Consider the following 22,987-nt stretch of genomic DNA (forward strand, 5'->3'; position numbering starts at 1 on the left):
TCATCGGACTGTCCGGGTCTGACTTCGAATTTCCGATCGGAAACCCTAGGTCGACCCGACCCCTACTGTTCCCTCTGCGGGGAACGCGTCCTCACCTACTCCACTCAGGAGATTTACCTGTTGCCAGCGCGATCCTCCAAATCGACTGGACTTTTGCTCAGCGTTCGAAGCTTCCGGATTTTCTGTTGGACTTCCGCTTCCCGGCTAATCCAGTCTTTTATCTGGTTCGCGACATCAGGACTTTCCACCTAGGGTTACCCCCCTAGGACTTTTGCCTGAAGCTTTCGACCCGCCAAGACTTTCCGCATAGGGTTACCACCCCCTATGACCTAGGGTTACCACCCCCTAGGGTTTTCCACCTGCCTAACCGCAGCTAGGACTTTTGCCTAAGTACCACTTAGGACTTTCCTGCAAGCTCCATGAATCTTGTTAGATCACAAGATGACTTAACTTTGAACCATTTGTCATTATCAAAATTTGGGTTCTATCGTCTGATGCTTCCTGCACCACCAATCTCCCCCTTTTTGATTATGATAACCTTGGTTCAAAGTTAAGTAAAACATAACATTAAATAAATAACAGAAGTTAGTCGTGAGCATCAATGCATAAATAAAATTTAAAGCTTATGCTCCCCTTTCAGTATGTTTAATTTCTTGATTTCTTAACTTTGACTTTTCTTCCCCCCTTTGACATAAATCAAAAACAATTAAGAAGAGAGAAAAATATTCTGTTTACTTAAAAAGGGATTTTGTCATAAAACACTTAGCCTTGCTAGAATAACTTTAATGTAAAGCTTTTAGCTAAGAGAAAATTATTTTGACTTTGAAAAGTAACTTAGTTTTTTTTGAAAAATTAAAAAAAAATTAACAAGAAATATTTCAAACAGAAACACTTAGTCAAACTTGAGATAGTTTTGAAAGACCTTTTTTTTAAAAAAAAAAAAATTAGCTAAATTTTGAAAAGCTTTTGAAAAATATTTTGTTAAGTTCAAAAATCTTTTTTCGAAAAATACTTAGCCAAAAAGAACCTTCAGCTTTGAAGATGATTGTTTTGAAAGGTACTTAGATAAATTAGAAATGTAAAAATACTTAGTAATTTTTTCCTGAAAAATAATATTGCCAAAAAGAACTCTATGTAGCTTTCTGAAAATAACTTGATTTTAAAAAGAGTCTTAAGTATAAGATGATGAAAGGTTTAAAGCTTAATTAAAAAAACCTTTTTTTTAAAGAGTTTAAATAATTGAAACCACATAATTTATTGTAAAAGAAACTTAGCTTGACACCACTCACTCCCCCTTAATTAATGTCACATTAAATCCTTAGGGTCCTAAAGTCCAAGCATGTAAATTAAAAAAAATAATAATAATTATTTTATATTTTTCTAATTTACCATCTCACCCATTCTAGGTTATCAAGCACATTCAGTTTATGAGTGAGTGTGAGATGGAGTCGTCTTTATTTTAATTTTAAGTTTGAATTTCAAATGAGTAATCATTTAAATTTATGAATATTTTAAAAATTGAGTTTAAAATTATAATTTGACAATATGATTTGAAGATTTAAAAGTTAATTAGCATTAAAACTCTAAATATAATTTGAAAATTAATTATTATTAAGATTTCAAATCAAATATAATTTAAAAATACTTGACATTTTAAAATAACTAAAATTTTGAAAGTCATTGAAATTGATTGTGATTTTGAAATTTTATTAAAAATGATTTTTAAATATGTGGGGACAATATTATTTTTAAGTAATTTTTGAAGTGTTTTTAAATGATATTTTGAAGTGATTTTAAAATAATTTTCTAATAATTTTCGAAAGGATTTTTAAAAGATTTTTTTAAATGAATTTTTAGAAAGATTTTTAAACGGATTTTAAAAATAATTTTTAGAAGATTTTAAAAAGATTTTTAGAAGGATCAAAAGAATTTAAAAGTATTTTTAAAATGACATTTAAAATATATTTAAAAGGATTTTTAAAAGATTTTTTTGTAAAAAGTATTTTTAAAATGTTTTTTAAAAGAATTTTTAAAAAAATTTTAAAAGAATTTTTAAAAGATTTTTAAAAAGTATTTTTAAAATGATTTTTAAAAGGATTTTTAAAAGAATTTTTAAAAATTATTTTTAAAATGATTTTTAAAAGAATTTTTAAAATATTTTTTAAAAGATTTTTAAAATGATTTTTTTTAAAGGAATTTTAAAAAGGATTTTTAAAAGAATTTTTAAAAGATTTTTTTAAGTATTTTTAAAATGACATTTAAAAGAATTTTTAAAAGATTTTTTTAAAAGATTTTTAAAAGGATTTTTAAAATTTATTTTAAAATGATTTTCAAAAGGATTTTTTAAAATATTTTAAAAGGATTTTTAAAAGATTTTTTAAAAGATTTTTAGAAGGATCAAAAGATTTTAAAAGAATTTTTAAAAGAATTTGTAAAATGACATTTAAAATATTTTTAAAAGAATTTTTAATAGAATTTTTAAAAGATTTTTAAAAGATTTTCAAAAGGATTTTTTAAAAGATTTTAAAAGGATTTTTAAAAAGATTTTAAAAATAAATTTTAAAAGAATTTTAAAAGAATTTTTAAATGTTTTTTTTAAAATATTTTTTTAAAATGATTTAATTTGATTTTAATTATTATTTATTAATTTGATTTGAATTATTAATTAGATTTGAGTTTGAATTATTAATTAGTAATTTGATTTGATTAATTTAATTTAATCCTTAGTCATCACCCGATCTAAATTTCAAATTCATGAAATCCTATAATTTTGTGAGATGAATTAGGTTCAATTATAGGGTTTGGTTTAACTTTGTGTTAGATTCAGATTTAGTTTTGGGCTCAACAAATAGACATTCTTTGGATAAACTTCTGGGCTATGGTGAGTCACTTGAACATCATTAGAGTAACCATGCCTTCAAGGTTTTCCAAATAGTCTTCTCCACTGAACTTAGTACAAAACCTTGGTCTAACTAGTTAGGATCCGTAAGGGGTAGCTTCGGTCAGTTCCATTTAGCCAAATGTACCAGGTCGAAACCATATCTTCCTAGACATGCATAGACTAAGCTTCCCTAACGTATTTTCATCCAAAACTTCACCAGTACCATTGGTCAAGTTAAACTTGTTCCTTTTCTAATTTGTTCTACTTACCCTGTCGGGTAGCTAGGTTTGGGTTACCCTATCGAATAAATTAATTTTTGAGGTGTCAGCTATTCTGAAGCCTCCTCCTACATTATTGATTTTCCTTTTAGGATTTGTGTATACTTTTACTTAATTTATAAATTCGATTTAAGTTTTAATTTAATTTCATTTAGTTTAATTTAATTTAATTTTTAATAATTTTAATTATATTCTTTTAATGATTTATCTTTTTATTAAGACAGTTTTTCTTCTGGCTCCCCCTGGATCATAACCTCGATATGGTCTATCAAGGTAACAGACTCGATCCTTGGGGACCTAATATTGACCAAGTCCAACTTGATTAATCAAGTTGGACTTAGGTACCCATGCTTGGACTACCTTTCTATTTGATCTATTAACGAGTGATAAATATGAGTGATATTTCCTTTTAGTCTTGAATCCAAGTCCGGATCGGTTGCAAATGACTTTTTGTTTTCCGAGAATCAGATCAAGATTCTTGGAACCCAAAATAAACCATTCCAACGTGTTCTTGAGTTTTTTAACTTGAGTTTTCAAATTGAAATTTTCTTCCTCAAGTTGTTGGACTTGAGTTGAATTTCCAATTTGAACTTGCTCAGTTAATGAACTCGAGTTAATCGTTTCCTTAAGGGTTGTTACCTCCTTTTGGAGAGACTTGACCCGGACGTTGGATTTATCCAACTTCTTTAATAAGTAAGGAATTAAATTTTCAGAATCATCTAAGCTAATACTAGAAATTGGAGCACTTACAGTGGTTTTGGGTCCTTCAGAAACGGATACGGATCCGTGGCTTCGTTCGGACTCGGTGTCTGATTCGCTCTCGGTTTCTGAATCGGACTCGAACTCGGACTCGGTTTCAACAACATGTGCTAGCACTGGTAGAGCGAGAAGGCTCGCTTGCTCTTCTTCGTCCGATTCGGATTCGTTTGATGACTCGGACCATGTTGTCTTCAGTGCTTTCTTCGTCTTGCTTGTTCCTGCAAATAACGCAACACCTTCCTCGGCTGGAATAGTATTAGTCTGCTCAAATAATTTGTTTGTTAAAACATGCTTACCTATTTTCTTATCAGGAATACCTTTGTGTAGCTCAATCAGACTCTCCCACAGCTCCTTGGCGCTTGAGAATGGGCCGGCGTGATTCAGCTCTTTATTCGTTAAGCCGCATTGAAGTGTATACGTTGCTTTTGCGTTTGCTTCTACCTTTTTGATAAGGTTCGCGTCCCAATTCTCGTACGATAGTGGCTTGCTAGCGCCGTCAGTTGGCAGTTGAAGCCCGGTTTTGACGATCATCCAGACTTCAAAGTGAGTCTGGAGATACGCCTCCATCCGACCCTTCCAGTATCCAAAATCATCTCCAGAGAAGAGCGGTGGGCGAGCAGTGTTGTAGCCTTCTTGATGGGCCATTTTAGAAAGACAACCTCGCAAAATAAACACAATGAAGCTCATTCCAAGACTTAGTCTTGGATTAGTAGTGCGGGAGAGAAATAAAAATAGTAATTCAGGAATTTTGAAAAATAAAAAAAAATGTTATTAAAAAAAAATTACCATAAATTTTTGAAAACGCGATATTTCACTAATTCCAACCAATGGTGAAAAGATGAAAATTAATTTTTTGAAAACAGTTTTGGAGGGAAAAAATGAAAGAGGGGGCTCTGATTGGTGGTTTCAAACGATATCTAATTTTGTTTTCAAAAAGTAACCCCCTGCTTTGATTGGTGGTTTGACCAATTCAGAGTGGTCTGGCTCTGATACCAATTGTTGGATCGAGACGCGCTAGAGGGAGGGTGAATAGCGCTCATGACTATTTCGTTCGATTCGAATTCGTAAAGCGTTCGAGAGTAATGCAGCGGAAATAATAATAAAAACAAACACAGAGAAAGACCCAAGTGTTTTTACTTGGTTCGGAGCCTTGGATGACTTCTACTCCAAGGCCCTCGCTCGTTGAGCGATTACTGTGGGCAATTCACTATCAAATCACAAATTCAGTACAAGAAGAGATTACAATTGAAAGTACTAACAGTAACTTATACCGACAACACTAAGAGGAAAACTTGTAGCTTTGAGTTGTCGGAAACTCGTCGTAGCTTCGCCGGGTCATTTTTGAGTAGCACTTTGATGAATAACAACTTTAGAATTGATGATCTGATTGCTGCCACGAACCCCTCTTTTATACAGTGCTGGAGGCGCCTCCGAAGCCATCCAAGGCGCCTCCAACGATCCGATTCAGCCGCATAGATCAGCGCAGACTCCTTCTACACTTATCCTGCTTAAGGCGCCTTCATGACTGTCCAAGGCGCCTTCAAGCCCAGCTCCAAGGCGCCTCCACATTCAAGCAAGGCGCCTTCAGCTCCTCTTCGCGGACTCCTTCTGGCTTGCACCCGAGGTGCCTCCAAGCTCCATAGAGACGCCTCGGACACTGTTCATTCGAGCCTAACTTGTGTTTTTGGTACCTGCAAAATGTGTCAGTCCCAAAATACCTGCAACATAGAGTTAGTACATAATAATAATATAGATGTAAGTTTGACAGTCATCGGACTGTCCGGGTCTGACTTCGAATTTCCGATCGGAAACCCTAGGTCGACCCGACCCCTACTGTTCCCTCTGCGGGGAACGCGTCCTCACCTACTCCACTCAGGAGATTTACCTGTTGCCAGCGCGATCCTCCAAATCGACTGGACTTTTGCTCAGCGTTCGAAGCTTCCGGATTTTCTGTTGGACTTCCGCTTCCCGGCTAATCCAGTCTTTTATCTGGTTCGCGACATCAGGACTTTCCACCTAGGGTTACCCCCCTAGGACTTTTGCCTGAAGCTTTCGACCCGCCAAAACTTTCCGCATAGGGTTACCACCCCCTATGACCTAGGGTTACCACCCCCTAGGGTTTTCCACCTGCCTAACCGCAGCTAGGATTTTTTCCTAAGTACCACTTAGGACTTTCCTGCAAGCTCCATGAATCTTGTTAGATCACAAGATGACTTAACTTTGAACCCTTTGCCATTATCAAAATTTGGGTTCGATCGTCTGATGTTTCCTGCACCAACAATCTTGTCGTCGCTTATCATTGGTTCGATCAACCAATCCTGAGGTTCGGTCAATCGATCTCCTGGTCAAACCCGATCCACTCGCTGGAACTTTGATCTTGTTGTTTGGAGGTTTGGTCGATCGATCCAGACGTTCAGTGGATCGATCTCGGTCGATTCTAACCCTGCATAAAGTGTTAGTATTCTGCAAAATAGAGTTAACACATAGCAGATAATATGTAAATAAATAGTTTTGACAGCCTTCGAATTGTCCGATTTTGACTTAAGATTTCCTTAGGAAACTTTAGGTCGAACTGACGTCTACTGTTCCCTCTCAAGAGAGTTTACCTGTTGCCAGATCGGTCCTTCAGATCGACTGGACTTTCCACCTAGGGTTATCACCCCCTAGGACCTAGGATTTCCACCCCTAAGATTTTCCATAGCCTAGGGTTACCACCTCCTAGGATCCAAGGTTACCAACCTCTAGGATTTTCCACTTGCTAGAATCCACTAGGAAATGTGATCAAGTTTCTAATTCACTCCGTTCATCATCTGTTCTAACAGAGGAAGCATGCTCATCCTCAGTGTAGTCTCATTCGCAGCAGCCCTGCTCTCGAGAAGAGTCTGCGAACTGAACCAAACTCATATTTCTCATGCACTGAAACAAGCATTCCAATCTCAGACTCGGAATCCTTGAGTGGAACAACATGATCCACAGCGCTGGAAGCTTCATCGGCTTTGAAACTCCGTTCTCGCGCTTCGCGAGTCCGTTCATCGCTTTCTGCTTCTTGGGTATTGTGGACTACCTCACCAGTGAGAGTCATCGTCGCTCCTGAAGCTTTTCTCTCGAGCCTCATGTGAGTGCACTTCATGTTCTTGGTCATCCACTTTCTGAGCAATCTGTTACTTTTGCTCAGAAGGTTCAGCTTCCCTCACCTTTGATCTCCTTAATTTCTCCATGCTCAGCCTCTTCTTTCCCTGCGAAAGGGAAAAGGCCCTTCCTGCCAAGGCTTGTGAGCACAGACTGCCTCGCAATAATAATAAGCTTGACCTCATAGGCCTTTCTGTGATCATGGGAGTACTTCATTTGGTAGATCAGCCAAATGCCAACAACATAACCTGCTGCCTCAGCATGTTGATCCTCTTTTCGTCCTCTTGGGACGATGTGATAGTTAAGACATGGGGCGTTGTCACATGAGGTCTTGGGGTCAAAATTCAGGGTGACCGATCATGACCTCCCTCATGTCTTGGCTATTTACACTAATGGCTAATAGTTATCCGTGATTTAACTCCTCTGTGTTGACCTAGGGACCGGGTTAACGGGGGCGCTAGGGACGAGCAAATCGCCTTTTGTCACATGTTGATCCTCTTCCCTCATGACTTTCCCTTTGGCTCTCCAGTTTACTTCCACACTCTTCCTCAAGAACATGCTGATGAAGAAGAGGAGGAATGAGCCAGGCAAAGAAAGCAGAAACCAAGAAGAGAAGAAGCAGCGCGGAGGCAAAGTCGCAACCTACAGAGATGATGTTAATGAAGGAAGCTGCCGTGGTGAAAGCTGCATTCATTCAAAGAGAGTCACACCATTGCTTTTCCTTCCTAAGCATATGTTTGGAGTTTAACGGAAGGGGAGACAAGAAATAAGGAAAATATTGGAGGAAATTCCTAACACAATGGCCACTGTGCTTAACTTTGGAAAGCCGAGAAGCTAAGCCGTCCATTTTACAACGTCAATGGCGGGCGCTGCTGTCTGTCGGCAATAAGCTCGCAACTCGTAAGTCACTACTCGCTAACAAATAACAACAATATATGCTATGGCAATAATATTTTTATTATTTTTTTAACAGTTAATTATGTTTTAATTGAATTTTCCTTTTGAAAATTTTACTCTGTCATTATTTCTTTAATTCAAGCCAAACAGGTAGCCTCCATCCGCTGCTCCCCGCTTGATTCCCAAGAACTCACTCTCTGAAGCTCCACCATCTCGCGCCGCGACTCCTGCCGACCACCCTCGCCGCCGCTCGCTCTGCAGAAGTCAACAATGTCGTGCCCCACATGTCGCACATAACCGCCTCCTGCGTAGAACGATGGATTACCAGCGAGACAGGCTGCCACTGGTTACTGGTAGGTAGAAGTTGCGGTACCGTGGCACGATCCGCTGGGTCTTGAGCAGGGCCCTTCCTCCTTCGTTACCGCGTTGAGACCGCAGTGTCATGCGCTCGCTCGCTTCCCCCGGCGATCTCTCGGAGGAGGGCGTCAGTGGGGAGGCCGACGAGGAGGTGGAACTGCTGCGGGAAGGTGAAGCGCCAGTTGGGGAAGCCAGATCCAATAGGGAGGCCCTCGAAGAGTTGGAGCGGGAAGGTGAAGGCATAGGCGCCTAGGCGGGCTAGCGTCGAACTCTGCTTTGGACAGCCCAGGGGCAACCGTGGCGAAGAATGAAGAGTTGGACGTAGGGTGCAAAGGAGAAGCACGCAAGGCTGAGGGAGTGTGGCCGGTTCATAGATGGTGGTTCGACGAATATGAATGATGCTCTTCACAGAAGCTGTCAAATTAGAGGAGAGGTATGTCTTTAAATATTACTTATTTAAATATTACTTATTTTTATAACTGAATTTTATTAAAAAATTTTATATCAAAATATGATTTGTTTTTATAATTGTGTAATAGTACCATTTAATATTGTAGCAGTAAAAATACCACTTCTTACCACGGAAGAAAAAAATAATAAAACTGAAAATGTAAAAAAAATAATAATACCGGAGCACAGTATGAATTCTAAATGTAAAAATACCACTTACTTACCCGATAAGGAATATGAAAAATACAGCAACATCATTTTGAAAATGTAAAAAACAGCAGAGTAAAAACCAGAGTTATAATCTGGTATCAGTTCTACGAGTCTGACTTATTCACTTTGAAGAAAGAGCATAGCGAAATTAAGGTACTAATGAAAAAAATGACACCTGTCGCCCCAAATGAACAGAATCCTTCGGAATGGAATTGCATGCAGGGTTTGGTCCGGTACAAAGGATGACGAATAATGGGATGTAGTTCACGCGGGCCATGAGCGAAATTGCAATCGCTTCCAAAGCGGCATTGCTTCTTCTTCTCAAAATGAATGCATAGTTGAGTTTTCTTAGAACCCTGCGGATAGGCGATCAGTCCACTGCTTTCCCCGGGTTGGGCTCTGCTACTGCTTTCTCCGAGTTGGGCTCTGCTACTGCTTCCCCTTGGTTGGGGATTAGTTTGATTTTCCCTAGATGTCTCAGATATACTCGGCGTCGTATCCATCATTTTGAGTTGTTCTAGATGTTCTAGATGAATATTCAAGTCTAAAATTATCTGGTCTAGTTCTGTTACCCTATCCAAACAGGCTCGGTATGAACTCATTAATTCATCGAATGCAGAAGAAGGGTCCGGATGATTAACCGGTGAAACAGAGAAACAACAGCGACAAATGACAAGACAAGTAACAATCAAAAGTGAAAGGGTACTCAGATCTGCTACGAATAGAAAAAAGAAGGAAAATAAAAAAATAACAATGCTGACAAGATTCATAATTTGAAATGATAGCCATCTGTAAAATGAAACAAGAAACAAGAAACAAGAAAGTTAAACAAAAAATAAGTCTAGACATACCTCCTGGAGATTGGATCGCCATCGCCGGAGAGAAGAGGAAGCAGATCAAGCAAGAACTCCAGATCTGAAGAAGAAGAGCTTTAGGAGGGAAACGGGAAGTCGTGTCTAGGGCATCTATTTATAGGGAGAAATAAGAATAGTCTAGAAGCTTAAATATTTAATTATTATAAAAAATATGATTTAAAGCAACCGTCTATTAAATTATCGCTTCTAATCATCACCGTCTATTTCAAAATATCTTAACCATCGATTAATTCATTGCGCACCATCATCACCGTCCATTTCAAAAGTAAGATTGATCGTTGCCGCTTATATGCATCATCCTTGTCTTCCCGCTCCCCGAGTTTTTGCAAGAGCAGGAGCTGTACGATTCTCAAGGACAAGATCCAGCTTCTCTCCCACACCAACATGGTCGATTACGCCATGAATATCCATAAGGCCCTTTACCATACAGAAGACGTTCCCAAGGTCCTCTTTGCTCCCGTTGTTTATTCTCGTTTTTTGTTTTGTAGTTCATGCGGTGTGTGGTTTGCGGGTTTTGCAGCCATGGTGGATAGGAGGGCGGAGGTCGTCTCTACGTTGAAATCTCTTGAAGAATCTGTAGCGCCGCTCATATCCTTTCGTCAAGATGCTAATTTGGTTCAGGAATTGAGGCCCGACAGACAGTATAACATCCAAATGCTGCACGACAGCTTTCAGGTTTGATATTTCGAATTCATTTATGCAAATTAAGAAGGATGGTTTTCATCTAAATGATGTAATATCTGTCTGCTGTTTATAAACTTTGTAGTGTTTATGCCTACTGCTGTAATTTGTCAAGTTGTAGGCAATGAGTGGCAAAAAAGGTTATTTTATGAGCAGTTGATGATGATTTTTTTCGCATTGCCCATTGAGTAGATTGGCACGGATCAGATTGAGGCTTTTTATCAATATGCAAAATTCCAATTTGAGTGTGGTAAGTATTCCGGCGCTGCTGATTATTTGTACCAATATCACGCCCTGTGCACTAATAGTGAGAGAAATTTGAGTGCTCTGTGGGGAAAACTTGCTGCCGAAATTTTAATGCAAAATTGGGATGTTGCTCTCCAGGAGCTCAATCGTCTCAAAGAGATAATTGATTCAAAGGTTCTATTTGTTATTTAATCCATAGAGTTTGGTCTTAGAAGTGTTATCTTGCTTGCTCACTTTAATCCTTTCTGTTTTGTTTGCATACTGTGCAGAGCTTTTCTTCTCCTTTAAATCAGTTGCAGAACAGAATCTGGTTGATGCCTTTTCATCTTCTTTAACCATGAAAATGGAAGAAATAGTATCATTGATTTATTCTTCTAGGACTGGTGCTCCTCTTGTCCCACTAAACTTTCTTTTCTCCAATATTTTGCATCTATAATTTGTACTTAATCATTTTTTTATTAATAGTTTTTCAGTCACTTAGCTTTAATGACTTGCTATCTAGAATTTTTTTCCTTATCACAGAACAATTATTCCCGTGGAGGATGATATGCATTTCTATATACCCTTTGCCATTGCCCCACTAATCTATCAATCTTGTTACATGCTTGTGTTGGTTGTACCATACTATTCTTTATTCATCGTTTGAATTTCAGAATAAACCTTCTCTTACTTACTCACTGGTTTTGTGCTTGTATTTTCAATTGTGCCTTGTTTTTTCTACTAGCTAATTTTCTGATCACTTAAAGGCACCTTAGAACCAGTGTAGATCATGCTTAGAAACAACTGGATCATAATAGAAAACCTGTTTGATGACTATGGCCTAGTTAGTGAGATGCCTGCAACTATTACTCAGTATTGGCTCGCTCAACTATTGTTCTAATTAGCTGCACCAGAGTCTAATTATTTAAGATGATAAGGATAGGTTCAAAGGCAACAAACTGATTCTATATTTATGGGAGTTGATTAGAGCAGATGGTGCAAAGAATAAAGATAGACAAAAGGAATTGCTATCTTATGTAATAAAAATCATTTACACGATCGGAGTACTACTAGCCATAAATTCTTGCATAGAACCTTATGAAGTGATAGGATTTTTGTAACTGGTCCATTTGACTAAGTTTTGTCTATTTTGGATTGCTCTCCACTGTTTCCTTTCATATAACCTATTTTCTTCTATCTGAGATTTCTGAAAATATCTATAGAAGTGCTACTTAGGCTTGAAAATGTATCATATTCTGATGTATCTGAAACAGGATTTCAATGTGCTACAAAGACCAGCAAATAGACATTTTGAAAGTTAGAGGACATGGACTAGGATAAAATGAAGATTTTGAAAGGTTATTCTTATGATAGGTTTTGTAATTGGAAACACTAAATAGATAAAACTCCTTTTTGATGGACACCTTTTTACATGGGATTTGACAAACAATAGCTGACTTTTAGTGACAAAAGAGAGGATTCACTGAATTGCTCAATTTTAGAATGAAGGATTGTAACATGTAGTTAAAAGCACGAACCGGCTATAATATGAGATGAACAATCTTCATTTCTGAGCTACAAGCTTTCTCTGGAATATTCTTTTTTTTCTTCATCTTGTCAGGTACTTGAATGCTATTCAAATAAATGTGCATCACCTTCTTTGATATCTTGCCACTGCTGTCATCGTCAACAAAAGAAGGAGACATATGTTGAAAGAGTTGGTCAAAGTTATCCAAAAAGAGAAACACCGTTACAAGGATCCTATAACACAACTTTTAGAATCTTTATATGTTAATTATACTTTAATAAAGCTCAGAAATAACTTAAGGAGTGTGAGCAAGTAAGTTTCACCAAGTAATATAATTTATTTAGCCTTAGTAATCCTAATTGGAATATTTATCTTAGTCTCATTTCAGTATTATAATTGATCTTATCTGAAAGCTAGAGAGATAGCGCACTAGTGACGATGGCAGGATGGTTTACTGGACCAAGACTTGTCCCTTCTTGGAGAGGCTTCCTTGCGATCCTACACACATTCCGATGATCCAACAGAGGGTTAGTGACAAAAATCAGAGGGGTCCCTGACAAGGATCTCCGACACTCAAGTTAGTATGACCTTGGATGAAGGAATGAAGAATCGCCAAGAAAAATGTTCGCGTGAGAATAAGGGGTAGATGATGCCAATTGTGTATCTTGCCAACAGAGAGGACTCCCCCTTTATATACCACCTATCATAATCTCCGTGATCATGAGGTGATATTGTGCGTCGGAGTTTGTTAGTTTATTGTGTAACAAGTGTCTGAGGAATCTTTTCTCTACCTACAGATGTACCTCTTTTGTCGTTTATGACTTAGACCTTTGATGGAGTCGTTAAAGGAATATGATGTCATAAATGGTTGATTAATGGGAAACAAGGTAACCTCTGAAGGAGGTCCCAAAGAAATATTCCCCGGCAATTCTGACATGTTGTTAAAATGTTGTCTGTTGCTTACCTGTTGAATATATCTCGGCCGGCTAACAAGGCCGACCACCCTTATGTTGATCCTTGTATTGAGCTAGTTTGTTATGTATTGAATGTTGCCATAAACCCGGTCAGAGATTCATATGATACATTGAGCATACTGGAAATCTGTTTAAGTAACCATCTGATAAATTGTGTACTAAAGATGTATTTGGAAGTAAATACGCAACTAAGTTTCTTAATCCCGGCCGGCTTTATGGCCGACCGTGCGTGGAGAGATTTATGAAGTCAAATGCCTTAAGTATGACCGATCTTTCATCTGGCCAAGCACACGTTTATGAGGTTAAGTGTCTTAGGTCCGGACGGTCTTTCATTCGGCCAGACATACATAGAGATTTATAAAGCTAAGTGCTTTAGGCCTGATCAGTCTTTCATCCGGCCGGCCCCACATAGAGATGTATGAGGCTAAGTGCTTTAGGCCTGACTGTTCTTTCATCCAGCCAGGCGTACATTTATGAGGTTAAGTATCTTAGGTCTAACCGGTCTTTCATCTGGTCGGGCACACATTAGGTTAAGTGTTGTAGGTCCGACCAATCTTTCATCTGGTCGAGGCCACATAGAGATTTATGAGATTAAGTGCTTTAGGCCTGACTGGTCTTTCATCCGACCACGCACACATTTATGAGATTAATTGTCTTAGCTAGGTCTGATCGGTCTCTCATCTAGCCGTGCGCACATAGAGATTTATGAGACTATGTGCTTTAGGCCAGACTGGTTTTTCATCTGGCCAAGCGGCCTCTCCCGCACGACTTATAATCCGATCTAACTAGACCCAAGAGCCTTGATATTGGGTGAACGACGAAGCTAGATGGGAAGTACACTCTTATCCCGCCTTTAACTGCCACGTTATCTTGACTTTGACTGTCAAGTCATCTTGACTTTGAATGTCGGGTTATTTTCTAGGTCTGCTTATTACAACCCGTATCAGTAATAATTAAGAAGTTACTTTGGGAATGCTTCTTTTCAAATGTGCATCTTCACTTGCAAATTTAAAATAATTATTTATAAAATTATGCATTGGTATGATATGCTTTCACTAAAAAGACCCACTTTTTGCGACAAATTTTGGGATGGAGAAGGACGATCAGGTCGATTGTTGCCATTTAGAAGCTTTCATAGATAATTGGCTAGAATTTCATAGGTTCTCCTCAGTCGACCTAGAGATGCCTCGGTAAAACTTGAGGTAGTGGATCTATACCAAGGAGCAGAAGAAGATTCTGTTGGTGTAATTTGCACTAATGGTCTAACTTATATTTTGATGAATGACAAGTGAGTTAAGTTAGATCTTTATGTGATCTAATTGCTTTACAAAGTGTGCAGGAGTTGGCGGGTCTGAAGAATCTGACACTAGGCTGAAATCCAATTAGGTCTAAGGACATGATAGTTGGTACGAAGCCCAAATAGGTCACGGGTCGACTTGATATCTGGTAGAAGTCCAGTTTAGTTTATGGACTTGACAACTGGCATGAAGACCCGGTGGGTCAAGAGGCTAGTCCACAGACTGTAAGTTGGTAAGTTAGGTAAGTCACTGGAGGAGAGTGACTCGGTGAAGATGTGTTCCGGTTGAGGGACAGTAGGTGTCGGTCCAATTTAGGTCAATTTTGAATCCCTAAATTGAGATATTGACTAGTTCCTAATTCAAGGAGGACAGGAGCTAATTATTATTCCTCATTATTATTGTGCTAACACTTACCTTGTAGGTTATTATTTGATTTATTGGACTAACACATTTTGTAGGGTAAGAAGAGCACAAAAAGCCTCGGGTGAACAATACCCGAGGTGCCTTCAAGCATTGGAAGGCGCCTTGACATTATTTATGGAAGGTGCCTTCGGAGTATGGAAGGCCCTTCGGTGGGATAAAATTCCAACCTCTTCAGCGATAAGGATCAACCTTTTTTGGGATCAAGTTTTACATGCTCGAGGCGCCTTCAACCCTATGGAAGGCGCCTTCCACAACCTTTATAAGTGCATCTCGACCAAGCTTCAAACAACAACTCATACACAAGCTTCTACGCGTCCGATTGAGGTTTCAACTGCTCCAGCTTCCTGTTGTGACTCTGCTACAACGCTGCTACGCCTGTCTACCACTAAGAAGCTGGCCAAACACTAAGCTCAAGCCGACCAACTTCGAAAAAAGTGTTTGGTAACTTTAAATTCTCTACTTAATTATTGTAAAAAGGACAAGTGTAGTATGTTGCACTTGTTCTGACTTTCTTTTAACTCGATCCCCTCTTATAATTGTTTCGGAAGAGGTATTTTAGTGGATTGCCCATCGATATGTCCGCGAGACCTGGGTCTTCGAGTAGGAGTCGCCGAAGGTTCCGAACAACGTAAAACTAATTGTGTTTATCTCTGTTTTCTTACTTGTTTTTTTTTAATTTCTGTATTTTTTTGCTATGTACTTTGTTTTCAAAATCGAAAAGAACAAGTTTTTCAAAACCACGTGATTTCCCCCTCCCTCACGTGTGACTCGATCCAACAAGTGGTATCAAAGTAAGGTTCTGCTCTGAATTGGTACAACCACCAATCAAGTCAGGGGGAGTTGTTTTATTTTTTGGATTTCAGTTTTTCGTATTCTATTTGAATTGGTAAAAGTATATCTCTTCAAATAATTCTTTTTCATTTGGTTTTTACTCAAAGTTTGTGCAACATCATTCGAATTCCTCGATATTCTTTTTATTTACTTAAACTCTGTTAATCCAAGACCAAATCTTGGTACCTCCCTCTAGTTCTCTATTTCAGTGATAAATGATCCAAAAGAAAGAATATAGTACTGTCCGCCCATCACTTTTCAACGGAGACGATTTCTCATATTAGAAGCAGATGGTTCAGCGTCACCAAAGGATACAAGGCGTCAGTCGACCATAACATCGGAATTCCAATGAACCCGGAAAATTAGAATCCGGAGATGAAGAAAAAGGCACAGATCGACGTCAAGGCTCTCAACACAATCCAGTGCAGACTAATAAACAAGGAATTAAACTGTGTCGGCTCACACGAAAACGCAAAGGAACTATGAGACAAGCTTTGAACATTTTTCAAACTTTTACTCCAAAAATATTGGAATTTTTTTTTGAAATCTTCCTTATTTTAAAATTACTCTCAAATTTTGTAAATATTTTTTAAAATTCTTGAAAACGTTTACTCAGAAATCCTTGACAAAAGTTTTCTAATGTTACTTAGAAATTTTTCAGGTCTGCGGATCTAACAACTAGCATGAAGACCCGGTTGGATAAGCGGCTAGTCGACAGACTGCAAGTTGGTAAGTTAGGTAAGGCACTGAAGAGAGTGACTCAGTGAGGACGTGTTCCGGTTGAGGGACAGTAGGTGTCGGTTCAATTTAGGTGAATTTTGGATCCCTAAATTGAGACTTTAACTAGTTCCTAGTTCAAGAAGGACAAGAGCTAATTATTATTACTCATTATTATTGTGCTAACACTTGTCTTGCAGGTTATTATTTGATTTATTAGACTAATACGTTTTGCAGGGTAAGACGAGCACAAAAAGCCTCGGGTGAACAATACCCAAGGTGCCTTCAAGCATTGGAAGGGGCCTTGGCACTATTCATCGAAGGCGCCTTCGGTGTATGGAAGGCCCTTCGGAAGGATAAAATTCAACCTTTTCGACAATAAGAATCAGCTTTTTTTGGGATCAAGTTTTACATGTCGGAGGCGCCTTAAACCCTATGAAAGATGCCTTCCACAACTTTTATAAGAGCATCTTAACCAAGCTTCAAACAAAAACTCATACACAAGCTTCTACGCATCCGATTGAGGTTCTAATTGCTCCGGCTTCCTGCCATGACTCTGTTACAACGCTACTACGCCTGTCTACGGCTGAGAAGCCACCCAAACACCGAGCTTGAACTGACCGACTCCGAAAAAAGTGTTTGGTAACTTTAAATTCTGTGCTTAATTATTATAACATGGACAAGTGTAATGTGTTGCACTTGTTTCAATTTTCTTTTGTACTTGATTTCCTCTTTCGATAATTTTAGAAAAGGTATTTTAGCGGATTATCTATCGATAGGTCCGCAGGACTTAGGACTTGGAGTAGGAGTCGTCGAAGACTCTGAACCAAGTAAAACTGACCGTGTCTGTTTCTGTCTTCTTACTTATATTCTTATTTATTTGTTTTTCTGCTATGTATGTTATCTTTAAAATCGAAAGGAACGAGTTTTTCAAAACCACATGATTCACTCCCCTCTCACGTGCGACTCGATCCAATAGATTCGTCGGCCATGGAGAATGCTACTAACAGATAAGAGAAAAAGAATAGTAAAAACAAGATGAAATCACTTGGTGAAGAGGAGAACTCGAAGGTGAGGAAGATGAAAGAGATGAAGAGGTTGTGGCGAGAAAAGCAACCATAATTCATAAGAGGATTCTTATCCAACTTAATATAGTTTGATTTGTTCAAGAGGGAGCGTTGGTTCTCTGCTGTCAAAAGGCGGGAATGAACTTTTGACTGTAGGATCTAGCATGTGATATAAGGGAAAAAAATTCAAGGATGATCATTGCTTTCTAAAAAGACAGTCTTCTCTATTATTAGTCCTATCACATTAATATGATGCAACCTTGGAAGCTTACTGGTGCATTTTGGGCTTAGGAATCACGATGGATGATCAGGCGGCGTGCTCAAAATGAGTGGTTGCATTTAAGAGTATGATGACATAGGCATGCTGCCATGTGGCTCAACTAGAGGTTGGTTAGAATCATTCTGATTACAAAACCGTCCAGTCAGTCAAGCTATCGTCTCCTTCAACTTATTTGAAAGAGAGACTTATGATATTAGTAAGGATTAGTAGGACACCACATGGATAGGAGGTTAGTGAATCTAGTGAGGTGGATCCAAAGGAAGGTCCAATCGATGTCTAGTTACTCGAGCCTCCCAACTCCCGAACTACTTGAGCCTCCAAGGCCCTAAGGCTCACTAGCCTCCCAATGCCCAAGCTACTTGGGTCTGCCGGCTCTCGAGCCTCTCCGGCATCTCGGCTCTCAAGCCTCTCGAACATCTAGGCTCCCTAGCCTCTTGGGCCTCTGTCTTTTTAGTCTCTCGGGACTCCTGACCCTTGACTTCTTGGGTCTTCTGGCTCCTCAACAATGTGGGGTAATGGATCATTTCAAGAAAAGAATAATTAATGCACGAATCTCAGTTATTTTAGGAAAAAGACAATGATATGAATAAATTATATATTATTTAAGGAATTAAATAAAGATAATGTAAAGATCAGAACTGAAAGGAAAGAGTCTATCAATCTTGGTTATTTTAGGGAAAAGACAATGGTATGGATAAATCTTATATTATTTAAGGAATTAAGTAATGACAACGTAAAGATAGGAACAAAAGGAAAAGCTATGTTGTTTCTCTATAAAAGATGGTCTTTCACAACCTCCAAGGTATGCTTACCCATACGCCTCATTACGTACATAGAAATCCTAACCTTCATCTTGTTCATCCTCTAACTTGAGTGTCAAAGTGGCTATGTTAAAGAAACCCCTAGCTGTCATTCTAAACCTTTTTTGGTTGTTCTTTTGTTTTTGTCCAGGTTTTTGATCATATCATTGTCCTCATTGTCGATTGGCGATTGCCGATTAAATTGGTAACCAAACCAATTCACCAGAGATTCATCCATCGATGTTCAAAAGAAGGATCAATTATAATGTTAGTTTAGAACAATAAAATGATAATTGAACTAGTTTTGATCAGAACGTGTTGGTCACGCCACGTTGTAGCATTTACCAAATCATAGTTATTACAATGCAGTGTGACCAACATGCTGTAGTAGCTACCAAATCGTAACTGTTACAATGTGGTGTAACCAAAATATTATATCAACTACCAAATCATAGCTGCTACAACGTACTTATTTTAGGGTTTCCACCTTGTAGCAACAACCAAATCGTAGTTGCTACAATGTCCCAGAATAAGAATGTTGTAATAGCTACCAAATTGTAGTTTCTACAAAGATGAACATCAATGGACGAAAAAGGAGCAAGCCGACTTTGTGGCAAACGACATGGCAAAATTTCATTTGCTGAGCGTTTTACCCCACAACAAGTCAATCGGATCGGAGTCTATGAGTCAGCAAAGGAGCTCTAAGAGAAATTCTTGGTACTACACGAAGGGACCTCAGAGGCAAAACTTGCAAGACGAGATCTGCTCCGGAACCATATCAGCAACCTCCGGTTAGAAGAAGGTGCAATCGTCGCACACCTCTACTTGAGAATCAAAGAACTCATCACCAGACTCACGAATCTCAAAAAAAAATAACTAACTAAGATTTGCTAAGGTACGCGCTTAATGTCTTTCCTAGGACTCCTAAATGGGAAACCCTAGTAGATGTATATTTCATCTCTAAGGACTTAGAGGTAAACAATTTAGAAGAATTGTTCTCCACTTTTGAAATTCATGAATCAAGATATGCAAATCTAAAGAAGGAATCAAAGCACAACATTGCCTTAAAGATAAAAATGGATGAGCCAAATTTCGAAACTTCTCTCGATGATGATAAAAAGACATTCATGGTAAGAAAGTTCAAAAGTTTTTTTTTAAAATTAATAAGTTTAGTCAAGTGCAGGTCAAGAAAATGAGAAGAAAAGTAAAATGTTATCAATGTAATGAAGAAGGGCACGTCAAAGATAGTTGCCCAAAATTAAAGAACAAAAAGCCGATCTAGACAAAGCACAGAAATCTAAAGGCAACATGGGACGAAATGTCGTCAGAGTCGGAGATCGAAACTTATGCCGAACTTGCACTAATGGTAAGTCACCAAGAAGAAGAAGACAAAGCAAGCTTATCCGAAATAAACATCGAGAGCATTGATGAAAGGGGAGCAATGTCAGAAGGAAGCAACACAACAGGGGGAGCTTCAGATAATGAAATCGACAAAATAAGTCAGGTACGGTTCCTACCTCCTGACCAATTATGCAAATTTATAACAATGTTATCTAGAAATGCTTGTAAATTAGAAAATGATAATGAAAAATTATTAAAAGAAAATAATAAGTTAAAAGAAACCTTAGCAACATCTTGTCAATTAAAAGAAACAAATTAAAAATTGAAAATAAAAAATAAAAAATAAAAATAGAAATAGAGAATCTAAAGAATTATTCATGTTCGAATATTGTTATTTCAAATTTCAAAAATTATCAATGACTAAATTGATCATTTAGATATCACAAGAGTCAAATTAGAAAATTATCGTGAAAATATGTTTCTAGAAAATTTTTTATTTTTCTCATAGAAAAGAATATATTTTGGGCTCTAAAATCATGCTTATATTAAATTTTTATGCATGTCTTATTTTTAAATTGAATTAGAATTTTTTTCAAATTATCTAATATTTTCAAATAAATTGTTTTACTTAATTATGATTAGAAATTAATTAGAATTTAATTTTTTTTCAAGAAATAGGATTTCATTACTCATCTATAGAAAATTTTTCAAATTTTTTGACATTTATATTATTTTTCTATGATTTTTTTTCAAATATCATATTTTTCAATTTAAAATTATTTTTCAGAGTTATTTTTTATAAACTTTATTTTTCTATGAAAATTCATCATGTTAACAGTACAATAAAATATTTTTGAAACATTTTGACCGTAATTAAATTTTCTATCAAAATAATAATCTTTAACATTAAAATTCTTGAATATCTAATTTTTGAAAATTTATTTTTTCTGACAAAATAATTGCTCTATTACACTTTCAGAAATTTTTTCAAGAATTTTTGAACTTAAAAACTGTTTTAAACATAATTTTTAAAGAAAATATATCTTTATGTAAAAATAAATTTATTTCTGCTTAAATTAATATTAATTTTCCGTGAAAATTTTATCTCTGCTTTAGATATGTTTGTTTAATTGTTATTAAATTTTTCAAAAAAAATTCACAAATATTTTTTTAAAAATTATTATGTTTAAAATGGTTTATAAATTGTAAAAATTTAAATTTTCGAAATTTAAAGTTCATAATTTTTTTGATGATAGTCTCTGTAGTTTTATCTCTTAGACTTTATTTTGAATTTATTTCAAGTTGTACCCCTATTTTTAATGTGATCAAAGGAAGAGAATTAGATTAAGTCTAGGAGGGGATACATATTTATTTTTTTTTGTATATTTTTTAGTTGCAAAATTTATATTTATTATCTTACTGTTATTAAGTAATAATTTTGACATCATCAATAAATTAAGTTATGTCATTATTTTTTTAATATTTTACGTAAATGTAGATGCAATTACCGACGATGCCAAGGAAATTTTCTTTGACCTTCCTCTTGGATACATATGTTTGGTGTACAAGCACAAAGTCAACGCACCAGGAAAAGGATGCCTCGTAGTTAGCAACGCCTAGCAGATAGAGATAAGCGAAGTGCTCAAACGCTCCTTGATAGAACAGTACTATCGCTAATGTCGGGACATCATCTAGCACTATGCAGAGATCAAGTATGATCCCTGCATAGTCGACGACTATATTATATCTTCCATAAGTAACGATTCTACGTTTCATCTGTGGAGTTGGGAAGGATAACATATACGAAAATTGTACTTAGAGACGGGAACTATCTTACGTTGATTTTGACCACCAATATTGACTTACTTTTAATTATATGACACTCTCCGATTAATTTTTTTTATATATGACTCCGATTATATTAACAAGATTTTATCTTTAAAATTTATAGATTGGATTATATATTAAACTAGAAAAATTCAGTTTAAAATTTTTTTTAGGGGCTCACATCGGTGTAGGATAATATTGCTCCGTGTATATATATATATATATATATATATATATATATATAAATAAATGACATTTTTATCTCATATATTACACACTCCGTATACATTAACCATAAGGGAGAAAATTAAGTTTTTAGTCTTGTAGTTTACATCTTTTTCAATTTTAATTCTATTATGAATCAATTTACATTCTTAATCCTGTAACTTGTAATATTTTTTAATTTCAATCTTCTTTCCTCCAAAATTGAAATTTTTCAATAGAAAATACTGAGTTGTAAATTGAATTTGGAAATTTTAATTTTTTTATGACAATGTGCTTTTTATATTCCAATCACAAATTGAACATTTTTCGTTGAAAAAAAATTCAATTTTGGAAAAAAAGAACTGAAATTAAAAAATATTACAAGTTACAGGACTAAAAATATAAATTGATTCATAATAATACTAAAATTGAAAAAGATGTAAACTATATGACTAAAAAATATAATTTTCTCATCATAAAGTTTAAATTCTAAATCCTAATGTTATATATATATATATATATATATATATATATATATATATATATATATATATATATATAAAAGCGCTCGCACAATGCACGACTGTGGCGCGCAGGAGATCGCTCGTTTTTTTTTTATTTTTTTGATTTTTTTAATATTTTAAATTTAAAAAATCAATTAAAAAATTTAACATTTCCTTATATAAATTTTTAATACCTTAATATATCCCCTTAACATATTACAATACTCAATAAATGCTTAAATTAATTTTATTTTAATTTTTTTTTAAAACCAAGCACTATAACCTAATTGAAAAGCCTAAATTCCAAAGATAAAATCTAAAAAAAAATAACTTTAACACTATAACCAAAGCCTGAACCCTAGAAATAAAATTTTTAAAAAATATTTTAATTATTTTTTTAATTCAAAAATTAAAAAAAAAACTAAAATCACTGATATCCTGCACGCGCGCAC

At 36.3% G+C, this 22,987-nt stretch overlaps 1 protein-coding gene and 1 pseudogene across 1 annotated transcript; one reads left to right on the forward strand and one right to left on the reverse strand.

The window, feature by feature from the left end:
* Positions 1–8,942: 8,942 nt before the first annotated feature.
* On the reverse strand, positions 8,943–9,893 carry LOC122032467 (zinc finger CCCH domain-containing protein 9-like). The gene is made up of 2 exons (XM_042591753.1): positions 9,813–9,893; positions 8,943–9,673 (listed from the first exon to the last, which is right to left on the reverse strand). Exons 1-2 carry the CDS (start codon positions 9,832–9,834, stop codon positions 9,066–9,068), a joined length of 630 nt encoding a protein of 209 aa, XP_042447687.1. The 5' UTR covers positions 9,835–9,893; the 3' UTR covers positions 8,943–9,065.
* Positions 9,894–10,111: 218 nt separating this feature from the next.
* On the forward strand, positions 10,112–12,695 carry LOC122031545 (annotated as a pseudogene).
* Positions 12,696–22,987: the final 10,292 nt, after the last annotated feature.

The sequence above is a fragment of the Zingiber officinale genome, chromosome 11A (genome assembly GCF_018446385.1).
Source record: "Zingiber officinale cultivar Zhangliang chromosome 11A, Zo_v1.1, whole genome shotgun sequence".
In the NCBI taxonomy this organism is placed as follows: domain Eukaryota; kingdom Viridiplantae; phylum Streptophyta; class Magnoliopsida; order Zingiberales; family Zingiberaceae; genus Zingiber; species Zingiber officinale.